Source organism: Uloborus diversus, chromosome 3 (assembly GCF_026930045.1).
Source record: "Uloborus diversus isolate 005 chromosome 3, Udiv.v.3.1, whole genome shotgun sequence".
Lineage (NCBI taxonomy): Eukaryota > Metazoa > Arthropoda > Arachnida > Araneae > Uloboridae > Uloborus > Uloborus diversus.
In genome coordinates this window covers 41,019,342-41,032,651 of record NC_072733.1, presented here as the reverse complement: position 1 = coordinate 41,032,651, position 13,310 = coordinate 41,019,342, and the positions used below count along the sequence as shown (strand labels likewise).

General features: G+C 32.2%; 1 protein-coding gene across 1 annotated transcript in view; it reads left to right on the top strand.

Moving 5' to 3' along the window:
* The window catches only part of LOC129218632 (integral membrane protein 2B-like), a 47,922-nt gene that overhangs the window by 24,410 nt on the left and 10,202 nt on the right, over positions 1-13,310 (top strand). Inside the window, 4 exon segments of the mRNA XM_054852952.1 lie at positions 2,749-2,796; positions 2,798-3,016; positions 6,173-6,283; positions 6,366-6,516. Coding sequence (XP_054708927.1) covers positions 2,749-2,796; positions 2,798-3,016; positions 6,173-6,283; positions 6,366-6,516 — 529 coding nt within the window.

The window sequence follows — 13,310 nt, the reverse complement described above, 5'->3', positions numbered from 1 at the left end:
CTCTCCCATTATTGTATTACAAAAATTTCCCCCACTTCCCCCTGGATCACTTTTGAGACTGGCAACTTCCGAATTCTTTCTCTTTGGGCCAATACCATCTAGAAAAACTAATTCTCATAATTGTATCACAAAATCGCATCCACTCCTCCCTGCATATTTGTATCCCAAAAATCCCCCCCCCCCGGCCCCATTTTCGATACTAACAATCCCCCAAATTCTTCCACTTTGGGCTAATAACCTTTCAGGAAAACTAACTCGCACAATTGTATCAGAAAAAAAAAAGGCTGTATTCAGCTTTATTTTTAAAAAAAAAATTCCAAAAAAAAAAAACGGGAATGGTTGGACTTAACACCTTCTCCTACGCTCATCAAAGATCGTCGCAATTAGCATTTCGATTATTGTTCGGGAGACTGCCTCCGTAGCCCAAAAATAGCGTTTTATTAGGACTTCAGCTTGGATAGGGGGGAAACCCCATCACCAGATTCCACGAAGATGACGTCATGCATACACTCCGTTGCCGATGAACTTCGGCGTGCGCGTAAAGATTGCAGAAAAATAAAAAGGAGAGAGAGAGAGAAAAAAAGATAGTCACATGTGATTAAGAAATAGGGAAAAGATCAAAAATGCACGAAATTTTCAAATAGAGACATAAAGAGACTAATTTTTAAAAATAGCTATAGTATAAAGAGCTTTCCCGTGGCTTACAGCGCTGTGCTAGAATTATGCATGTGTAATTAAAAATGAAAGTGAAATAAAGCAGCATAAATAAATAAATCAAATGGTTATAGAAGGGGGACTGAAACTTAAATTTTCAGGAGAGGGTGGGGATTCTAATTTAACCAAATGAAATTTCTTGAACGATGCACTTATACCATACTTACATTATACTTAATTAGAAGAAAATCATCCAAAAAAGGAAAAGAAAAATCAAATGTTACGATTTAGATTTGATGAATAAGGACCTTTTGGGGAGATCTTGGCGATCTCTCGTCACTGATTCACGCCCTTTATTCACGACATGAATGATATTATGACATAAATGCGAATGGTTGCAAATATTTCATTTAATAAATATTTTCCTGAAAACGATTGTGGGAGAAGAAACAGTGCAATATTATAAAGCAATAAATTAAAAAAAAAAATCGCGCGATGTACCCTTTTAATGAGAAATATAAAATACACACTTATTAAGTCAATTTTACTTTTGTTAAACATATGAATTCCTCAACAGTATTATTTTTCGATCGATGTGTAGTTTTGAAATTAAAAAAGTGGAGGGGCAAGGAGTTTTGAGAAGTGAGATTGAGTTGTCCCGATGTGCGAACCGCTTGTAGCTCCTCCTAAATTAAACCCCGGCTACGCCATTGGTCAATGCCTAAGGAAAAGCAACTGAATACAGAGTGCTTAAATACTGCATGCGTTTTTGCCACATGCAATCAAAAGCACGTGTTCAAAGATTGCTGCGCACTAAATATCTTGTAAATGAAACTCATCCTTTAAAAATAAATTTAACTCTGAATTCTCGATAAATACCTTTAATTTTGTTCACTAATTTGGAATATGGAAAATTGTCCAAAAGCAGAGGTTGAAAGATTGTTGCAGCAAATGTGCTCAACAAACGAAGAAAGCAAAAATCAACTTTCACATTCACGATTATAATGAAAAGAAAAAAAATAGAAAGAAATTACTCATACTATTTGTTTCGTTTGGGACACAATTAAAATTTTAAAAAATGATGATCACAACAAATTGCAATAAAATACTTGCGCATCACCAAGTTCGCACTTCTTGCGCAAACTAGTTCCTTTTTCTAATTTACTTTTTAAATCGTAAGTTCATTTATGAAACTTTTTTTTTTCCTTTCTTTATTTTATTTTGTAGAATGATAATTTCAGGTATGTTAAAGAGGAAATATTGTAACTCAATTTCTACTTTATAACAGCACGTGACTGCTCCGATTTTCGACACTAATTGAAGCGATGTCGATCCTAAGATAGTATTAAAAATAAATGTAAAAATAAAATTCTTGCACTTACTTTGACCATATCTACTATTTTCTTAGAGAATGCTCCTTCCTTTGTTCTTGCATCTTCCCGTTTGCGATTCATAGAAGGCATGACGGAAAAAAATCAGAATAGCGTTCTCAGAAAAACGTAAGCAGAGATCGGACCGCAAATTCGCACATGCTTTGTCCAGTTCACCGCATGGAATTAAAAAAAAAAAACGGGTGCAAGATGTGAGGTGCTGGGTCGGTCAGTTCCCGCCCCTCCCCCTCCCTCCTTCCATCGACGCTCGATGGGGAGCGAAAGCGCTGACGTCATGATTTTGAATCTTCCTTTCGGACATCGTTTCCTCCTTTCTCCCCTTTGGATATTGTAAATATAAATTGTTTCTACACCAGTAAAAGGGCAGGGCGCATGATTAAAATTCTACTGCAGGGGCAGGGCGTGTTTTTCGGGTCTAAAGAGGGCAGGGCGCATCAGCTCTTTAAAGAAAAGGGGCAGGGCGCCGCGCCCTTTGAAAAACGCATAACGGGAACGCTATATATATATATATATATATATATATATATATATATTGAAATCTACCCAATGACTTAGTTCTCAATGTCTCACTATCTTCATAATCTTGGTGTTAGAATAGAGTGATTTTTTAATGTTTTAATGAATTATGTGTTCTGAATTTCTGTTGATAAGCATAAAAATATTGTTGCTTATTTTTAAGCTGAATAAAGTACTTAATTTTCAGCTTCGTCACTTCCGTGGTTGGTGTAGCATTCCCTATCTTCCCGATATTCAAGAAGACCCAGTACCCAATTGCTGCAAGCCAAAGACAGAATCATAGAGCTGCAGTGTCTGCTACAGAATCATGGGAAATGATTACTAAAAGTTCTCCCAAAGCTAATTTCTTTGATGAGGAGTTTGAAATTGATGTTAAATATGGAGAGTTTGAACGAATTGAAGTACCATCATTTGCACATGGACGACGGAGTTTGTGGGTTCATGACTTCAAAATGGTAAGCAGTTGTCACTGGTTATAAACTTTTTCCCTCTCAGAATTGTTAAATTTCATTCTTGTTTGCTCTAATTAACTGATAATTAAGGTGCAATTTGGAGTATTTGTTAATGCTTTAGAGCACAATTGAAGCAGCTAGGATAACTGTGATAGAATGTTTTGCTCTGGGCTAGGCTGGTCCTTGTCAGTTTATTAGTCCCAAATGAAGAACAATGGCCCTCTTAAAGTTATCTACCATCTTTATTCATTACAGTCTCTTCCGGTAAGCTGTTCCAAGTGCTCACAACCCTAATAAAGTAACATTTTTCACAATTTCTTGATTTGCTTAATATTTAAATAGCTTAAAACAATGACCCCCTCATCCTGCTTTCCGTGCAAAAAATTTAACCAATGATCATCTTTCATATGATAAACTGAATCATGTCCCCTTTGATTATCCTTTGTTCCAAACTATACATATGGCAGGGGCGGATCTAGAGGGGGGCCATGGCCCCTCCCAAAGCCCCTTGTGATTGTAGAATTTTTTTTTAGAAAAAAAAAGAAAAAATGTTACAAACAAACAATAACAAATATAACAAAATTTAATGCATGCGCTTTACTGAAAAAGAAGTGTAGGCATTAGTTGGGAGATAAATTATATCCCTATCCTCATAACAAAATTTTTTATTTCCAAGATTTTTTTCCATCTCTTACATCATTTCTTGATTCCAACTACAGATACTAGGACGATCTCTAAATGATGCTGTTCTCAGAGTATACCTATTGTTCCAAAGAGAGCCTAAATTTTCGTTTTTATGGCTTTAATTTCGAAACTAGGGGGAGAACTCCCTTTTCCCATGTGTTTTCACAAATCCTTGATATGTAGCAAAAAATTGCATTTTAGGTCTTTTATTTGGAAAAAAATGTCAACGGAAACTAGCTTATCCAGTCCTTATCACTAAACTTGCTTGAAAGCAACTTAAATGAAATTTTTTGGGACTTCAATTACAAATGATTTTTGATAGGACCCCCTCCTCCCTAGTTTATATCGTGATGATAGCTTTAAAAGGAGGTTTTTGGAGGAGCTCACGAATCTTCCATCCCTTTCTAAAATATGTATAAATATAGTTAAAAATCGAATTTTTAGAGCCAAAAAGCAAAAGAAGAGAGCCAAAGACAAAATATTTCCAGGAAAGAAGGATTCTACCATCTTCACACTTCCTTTAAAGCAAACATTACCTAAAGGTGTATTTTTAGGCTGGACAGCTGAAGAGTTAGAGAAGAGCACTCCTCCTCTTTTAACTTCTCAATGTATAATGGCAGAATATTTTGGTTTCTAAGCATTATTTTCAAAAAGTATTTTGGGGCCGTCACCCGAAACCTGACCTTTCTCCGTACATCATCAAAAATAGACAAAATGCGTTTTTATTTTCCTAATTTTCAAAAATTACTCGGAAATTTAAATTTTGAAACATTTTTGAGGGAGATTCCTAAATACACCCCCTCACCTAATGTCTCGATACCCCGAAAATTGAGTTTTTAAAAGTTCATTTTAATAAAATTTCTGGAGAGTTCGAAGTTTGTTCAAAAAATTCGGATGGCCCCTCCCAAAACAATCGGCTGGATCCGCCACTATTGGCTGGATCCACCATATGGGTCATTCTTCAAAAAGTAACTTTTCTATCACACATCTTTTACAATAAAAACTTTAAGGAACAATTCATTTAACATTGATTTTTAATTTCATCAAAAATATATCTGGGTCATTATACAAAAAACGTAGGTTTTTGAAGTTGAAATTCATGAAAAAAAAACTCTTCAAATTTTTTAAGTTACTTTATATTGTTCCTTTAAGGCACCTTTTACTCTCACATAGTTAGTTACATTCTTTATTGGTTATTTTGTAACTTTCTTTTGTAGTTTTTGGATGTGAACGGAGGGTAACGGATAGTAAATATATATTTTAAATGTTATTTTTAAACTTTTAATTTAAATAAACATTGCATCTTGTATGAGGAACATGATTTGAACCGATTAAAATGTACACATTTTTCTTAAAATGGAATTTTAAAGAAACTTGTATGCTCCATTTCTGATTGTATATCCTCCATTACATCTATACTGTAACGGAGGATACAGAAACGATACAAATACTTATGTTTTGCTATGATCATAGTGTTGATTTAGGGTTCACACAATATGTTATTTAGAATTTACTCCAAAAAAAGGTGGTTCAATTTTAACTATAAAATTTTTTTGTACCCAAACAATTCTTTACTTTTTAACTCAAGAACGAAGGATACACAAAGTTAAGGACCTACTTGACTTCAAAGAGAATAATGCTGAAATTCTTTTGCACTAAGTTCTTTAGCTTCACTATGAAGACCCAGAGTTGAAAAGAGCTAACTTGTGATTCTAAACCTCTGTAATGAGCTGCCAGTACTGCCGTCTAAAGAAATGTGTTGGGACATGTAACGGAGGCATACAAGTATCCCTCCGTTCAGTGAAAAAACATTTAAAAATTTTTATAACACCGTTAATTTGTATTGATCATTTTCAAAATTTGTTTTACTTTTCTAAATCTCATAAAAAAGTGCTTAAAAATAAATACTTTTGAAACTAACCACCTTGGACCTAAAAAAGCGCGTTTTTTGTAGAATGACTCGTATTAAGCTCATGTTAAAGAAAAAATGTGAATGTGATTATCACTTAAAGATAAGCTCTCCAATGCTCTAATTTATATTTCATGTTGCAATATTAAAAATAGCTCCCAAGAATAAATTATTTGAAAAAAAATCAAGTGTTAATTATCCTTATTTTGATTTCAAGGTTTTTTGGTAGTTGACTTGCTTAAAGTATGTCCGGTACAGTGTTATGAGGAGCTTTTGCAGTGTTTGATTGCAATACAAGTATCACTACTTGAAATGTTCAGTAAAATTAGTTTATATATACCTTTGTAGGTTCATTCTTGGGGGGAAAGGGGGTGGTTTTTTTTATCATTTATATAATTGTTTTTAAAATTTTTTGTTTGTAATTTCATATGAAAAAATATTAAAATTATTGTTGCTTGCTACTTATTAATCATAATTTTTGCATCAATGAGTTTTCACTCGTGAAATGTAGTTTTTAAGTATTTAATAGTCATTTTCAAACTTTTAATGTAAAAATTTACTTTCAGAACAAAACTGCTCTTGTGGATCATGACAACAGACGCTGCTTCTTGATGGTCTTAAATCGTAATTTTGTTTCCCCTCCACGTGTATTATATGAACAAATATCAAAAATGAGAGTATGTTTATTTCTTACATCATCTAGTTGTTATAGTCTTGAGTATTGATCAGTTCCTAAAATGTTTGAAAATTGTTTTCCAGTCTGGATATTATGATGCTGACACACAAACTGTACGACACACCATGCAAGTCATAACTCCTGCTTTAAGTGATTTGAAAAATGTTGGAATGTTCATTGCTCGTGATTGTGCTACATTCCCAGTTTATAAGCTTGAAAAAGCTACATTTCCTGGTAATTTATCAATTTTTTAATAAGTATTATGCCGTGTTTAGCTTAGTTTTCTGCAAATAAATCTTAATTTATCACTATGCTCACTGTGTTAAAAGACAAGGTACTATGTATATTTTTAAGTTTTACTAAATTTTATTTAAAAAGTTCTGACTTATTTCTGATTTATCTTGACTGTGAAGCATCCTGCTTGAAACAGGGTTAAAATTTTGAAAATTCATAACTTTCAAGTCATTAAAAAGAAATGCTAGTGTTACTAAGCAAAATATTCTTTTGCAAAAGTATTACTTTATCAACGTTTATAAGTATTTTATTGTTATGACTAAAATTAAATATCCTGACTCAGATTTATTTGGGATAATTTTGTCAAAATCATTAATTTCTTCTGCCTGAATCATTAAATTTTAATTGTTGTCAAAGTGAGATAGCTGATAATAATCACTTTAAATGGTTTTAGTCTTATGTTTAAATTTTATTGTGATTAGTTTCTCTTTCTCACTTTTGTGCAAAAATATAGATTAATGAACCAGCCGTAAATTTTAAACTACTTTCTTGTTAATGCACTTTCAAATTCTGTTCTCCCCTTTTTTTCCATTATACAGTACGCGACACTAATAAAATCACTGGATTATAAAATCAGCCGCTTTTTAAAATCAAATCTGGAGGAACAGAATCATTGCAATACCAAAACATGCTAAAGCTATCCTTTAATAAAATCACTATCGCCGTTTTATAAAATCAAACTTCTTGACATCATCCGTAATTTTTTTTTAAAGAAGCACCAAGAAGTGCAAGAATCGGTCTCGGAAGATGAGGAAATCTCAAAGTCAAATTTGCCTCTTCATTTTCAATAGATGCGAGAAAAGCGCTTGATAATGTACGAAGCACTTTAGAACAAAGAGGAAAATATGTTAAACGTTACAAAACACTTTGTAAACTCTCAAACGGTATTGTATCTTGGCTCTCCCAATTCTGCTAAGCAAACAACAATACACCTACATTTTAAGATCCTTGTGCAAATAATTATTAAAAAAAAAAGTACCTCATGTTTAGTTAAAATAACTGTATTTTGAAATACTTAAAACAGAAATAAATGAAGTAATTCAATTCATTTTGAGAGTATTTAAACTTCAAGACATTTCTTTTTTTTTTTTTCTGAATGCCGGATAATAAAATCAGCCGCTTTATAAAATCAAATGTCCCCCAAACGAATGTGATTTTAATAAGCCGCGGGCACTGTATAATCAACTTCCTAAACCTATTTCTAGTAATTTCAGACATTGTTGCTCCAAAATTTTGTTGCCTAGTCTAAAAGTAAAACAATATATTTTTCTGTAAGGTATTGATTGCTTGAAGTTTCAAATTAAATAAAATTTTAATTAGAAATTTTCTTCTTACAAATTGTTTGATTCTTAAAACGAGGATCCTCTAAATTTGTGGAGAAATAGTGCAATTAATTTCCATTCTTTATGAAGATTTTGAGGGGAAAAGTGAATGCCCAAACAGTATGTAAAGAGAAGTACATAAATGTCATAGACACGATTAATTTGTGACAAGATTACTGTCAAACAAGACTAAAGTAAACCTGGAAATATAGTGAACTCTTGGTGAAAGTGAATGATTTCAATGGTCCTAACTGAGCTTCCTTTTAACTAATATTATTTTAATTGCTTATAATTAACTAGAATTTCCCTTCCACAAGTTTTTTCTGTTGTTTTACATGTATCAATTAAAATTAGAAGGCAGTAATAACCTAAATCTTAAAATACACATTTCTACTTTTCTTAGAATCAAATACTAGCTAATAAAATCTTACCCTCTTTTCTCACTCCTCTAGAATCTACTAGTCACCTATGTATGCCCCACTATTTAAACTACCAAAGTTGTAACAGTAGTGGTGCAGATCAATGAAGCTTCCTCTCCCCTTTCTTCCTTCTCAACTCTCTCTTTAGTTACTTATCAGATACATTTCTGATGATTTCTTTGTTCTTAGATTAAGAGTAATGTACTCTACTAAAAAAAGTCCCCCATGATTTGATTTGAATTCTCGTTCTTCATTGACTCAACGAAATTCATGGACTGAAGACTTCAGAATGTCCTCGGTTAAATCCGGGACTAATTAGTCAAAAGGAAAACGATAGACTCCGACTCCAACCCCTGTACCCCAAAATCAGCTTGACTCTTGACCCCAAATTTGCAGCCCTGGTTTAATCCCTGTCAGTGCTTTAAAATCCTCATAATTGCAATCAACTCACCTTGAAATGAAATGAAAGAAATGGGAGCTCAACTCAACTGAGCACTATGACCCGAGGTCTGTTATATTAGTCCTCCATCAACCTATCTCAGTCTGGGCCAGCATCTAATACTTCCATTGTTTTGAAATGAATGATAGAGGATGTTAAGGAGGTGAGGTATTATGCAGACATGCCTCCAGAATTTTATGCTGCTTACTTTTTTGTGGTTCATAACATCTGATATACTAAAAGACATGTTCAGCACATAATTGTATCTGTGCCTTCAAAAACCATTGATGTTCACTAGAGACCCAGGGTTCGTACACTCCTTTCAAACCCCTTATAAACTCTTTCTTTTTAAGAAAGGAAAATAAGAGCCCTTAAATCTAATGAGTTTTGCTATTAGGGTCATTCCATATTAAATCAACAAATGGGCCATGACGCACCATTTTTGATTTTGATGAAATTTGGTAGGTAATATGTAACCAATACTCTGTACCCCAAAACTGATATATTTTCCTGGAAAAATTTTATTCCTGAGATATAGCTATTTTTTGCGCCGTGGATGAGTAAAATTTGGCATTTTTGATCCCTTTTCAAAAAGTTCTACTAAATTCATTCAAATTAGTAAGAAGATCAAACATGTTTTTTTTTAATGGTGAAGGAGTGAACTTTTATTTGTGGTGCATAAAAAGAAAAGATTTTAGTTAAGCCTAATTAGATATTTTCGGTTATAAAATCATGTTTAAAAAGTGCTGTTTTCTTCATTTTGAGCCTAAAAGAGTCGGTGAGGGACTTATACTAGGTAGCTATTTTTTTTTCCTGTTATAATTAGTGATGCATACTAGAAGCGCAGAAAAAAATAGGTTGATACTAGTAGTCCGTCATGACGAAAAAATGGCTTAAACTTAACAAAAATGAAAAACAGGCTTTTTCACTCCCAAAATTGTTAGGTGATGAAAATTTGAAAATGCTCCAGTAAGAAGCCATTACATTGCCCTTTAAAACGAAACAAAAACTGTCTTGTTTTTTTTAGGTGTAGAAAGATGTAAACTTTTAAACAAAATTTTTGTTTTTGGTAAAAAATTATGTTTTGTAAATATAGTTAATAAAAATTGAAAACTATTTGTTGTTTAAAATTTCTTTGCAAAAATATTTGAATGAAACATGGTTAGATGTATTCAGTAGGTTACCATCCTATAGCCAGCTCAGTCAATTCTAGCCGAGGACTGCAGTTTCGTGCTTATTAGCACTCATCAGCCCAGCTTAGGAAGTGGCAGAGCTGGAGGTGGAAAACTCTTAAGGAAGCCAAGAGTGTCGAACAAACTGGTAGCTAATACAGAATTAGCACTGACCAGACCAGAGACCGAAGCAATGGTTCGGTTCAGCTGGAAGATTGAAGGCAAGACATGGTATATTCAGTAAGTTACCAACCCTAGGTATTTATCCAGTCCACTTGGCTTCTTTTAAGTAATGTACAAAAACTATTATTGTATTATAGTGAAGCACCGTTTATACGTTTCTCTTTTATATGTTTTTATCAATTATACGTTTTTAAAATTGGTCCCTGCAAAGTCTAATACACATGAACCTATACCTATTATATGTTTTTTCGTTTATACGCTTTTTTCATACAGTCCCATATAAACGGTGCTTCACTGTACTTTAAAGGCTTACATCTCTTCTATGCCTTAGAAAACCAAGACAGTTTTTGTTTTGTTTTAAAGGGCTTCTTACCCTAGCACTTTCAAATTTTTATCACCTTCCCCACAGGTCAGTGTTGGGGAGTGAAAACACCATTTTTTTCAGTTTTTCTTAAGTTTAAGCATTTTTTTCATAATAAAGGACTGCCAGTATCAGCTTATTTTTTTTCTGTACTTCTAGTATGCACAATCAACTGCAACAGGAAAAAAATTAGTTTCCTACATTAAGTTCATCATCAGTTTTTTTCATGGATGTAGGAATAGCAGGATGGAGCACAGACGTAATTTCTGGAAGCAATAACTGTAACCTCAGCCATCTTGCGTGTATCGTGAAACCATGTCTGCAATGTTTCAGATACGAAATTTGTCGAACCTTTTTATCGAATTTTAAACCAATTTCGACTATATGGCATCTTGTGTAGCCTTCAACTGCACTAATAATGCACATAGGAAGGAGATTTCTATCTAATTCTGCATAAATAGGTAATTAATTTCTTCCATTATATATCATTCAATAACAGACAATGGTAGTAGCATATTGTGTCATAAATAATCCTGCATTTATCTTACTTACAAATACGAACCCAAGTTGCTTAAAATATCTTTACAAATTAGAATTTATTGATATGATTTGCTGCTGCTCTTTGATTACTTATAAAACAATTCTATCAATAAAATTGAAATGAAATTTGAAAAATTGTCAGATGCTTCCATTTTTTATTACTAAGTGTAAATTAACTTTGGTTAAAGGGTTATTAATTTTAAATAGGTAGTTTTTTAATCAACATTTACTATTTCATTTAGTATAAAAATTAGAAATTAAAATGCTACTAATTTATAATCCATATTAGCGTACAGGATAAGCTTTAAAATGAGATGTAAATCAAAGAAATCGATCAAGAATTGAGGAAGATCTTGCGTAGGAACGCTCTGTCGGTCACATCGGAAGTTAAACTTATAAATTTAAGCGAAAACCTCAGTCCGGTGATTTAAAACAGATCTTTTGTAACAGAAAAAATAATTTGTAGAATGTGGGTCTATTTTTCGTCATTAGCCTACATAAGCTTTAAAATGAGATGTAAATCAAAGAAATGGATCAAGAATTGAGGAAGCTCTTGCATAAGAACAAAAAAGTCTACAGAAATAATATATAAGGAAGGACAGAGGCTGAAAAGTTTTGATAATTTTAACAATTTTGTAATCTTATCAATGGGAAAGTCATGTTTTATTAACAAAAATAACATTTTAAAACCAGTTGATCATTAATTTGTCACTAAATTAATTTCAATTAACTAAAGACATTAGTTATGCAACTAGTTTATTCTTTGGAAATCTAAAGCTTAAAATATAGTTTTGTTGTGCAATTATTTTTATTTCCTCGGTAGGCAATAAATATTTTCATTTTCAATTTGATTTCAAAAAGAAAAACACGCGAAACTTTTTTCGCCCGGGTAGTCCTTTCCCCTTTCTCGCCAACCAACATGGCAACCGCTCACTCAGTTACTTCTAGCGCGACAATGGGAGTAGATATGCCATGTCAGGGTGGCGACAGATCAGGGAGATCAGGGAAAAGTCAGGGAACTTTATTAATCAGGGAAAAGTCAGGGAAATATCAGGGAATTTTGAAAAAAATAACAAAGAATCAGGAAAAATTGATTTTATAAGAAAAAAAAAATTTTTTTTTGCTTTACAAAATTAAGTACTCTAATTCCCTACGCATTTTCCGTCAATTATCTGTTCAAAAAAAATGTAAAATTATTGAGGTGCAATTATACACTGCCGCATATTTATGCATCTTTTTTCCTCATCGTCTAAGTATTGAATCTTACTTATTAACCACAGGATGAGCTTCCTAAGATTGCTTTTGTGTCTGTTAGGTTATTTATTTTACCTAGCTTGAAATTTCCTTTTACGCTTTCAATGCTATGTAAAATAAACAACCATACAGGCAAAGAGGAAGCCTTCATTAATGCTTTAGCTCCTTTGCCTTTATTCCATTGTCTCGAAGTAATTAGCGTACTGTAATCACGATTCCAAGAAAAAATCTTTGGTTTTTGAATTAATACTATAAAAGCTTAAAAGTTATTACTTCTTTGCGTTTTTAATTTAATTTCTAAAATTGAACTTTCAATTAAAAAAACTTTGTTTTTTCGCCGTTATACTATTTGTTGTCGCCGCAGATTATAAAGGTTTTCTTTTCTTCAGACTTAAGTGATTCTTTAATTTTATAACCAAGTAGTTCTTTCATATATTTTAAAATTAACTAATTGCTTTTTTTTTTCTTTTTTTTTCTTGCATTTCAAAGTTGTTCGTTACAAAAGCAATCTAAGATTTTTTTTCGTTACATACTGAAATAATTTCAAATAGAGTTAACTTGTATACTTAAGTAAATATCTTTATTTTTTTATTGTTAAAATGCTGTATTCATTCATTATAACCTATGTTCTTGATCAGAGAAAAGCTCCCTATGAATGTCAAATGGTTTCATCTGTTTTGCATAAATATGTCAATTAGTTATATAAGAATAACTACATTACTTCTATTCTTTCACTATTACTTGTTATTCTTGCAACAATTATTATACTGTTTGAAAACTTAATTCAAAATAATTTCAATTACTTTTTCTATCATAAATACACATATGTTTTTAAGAGTAATTTTAATAGTTTCTTAAAATTCTTAAGCTAAGTGGTTTCTGGACGTAATGTTTTTTTTTTTTTTTTTGAAATTTTCTATAATCTTTCCATTGTAGAAAAAATTAATATACTGTTTGTAGGTTCCCCCCCCCCCCCCAAAAAATTGACTTGATATGTTTTTTTAACCATTTTATTAAAAAAGTAGCATCTTTTTTAAATATATC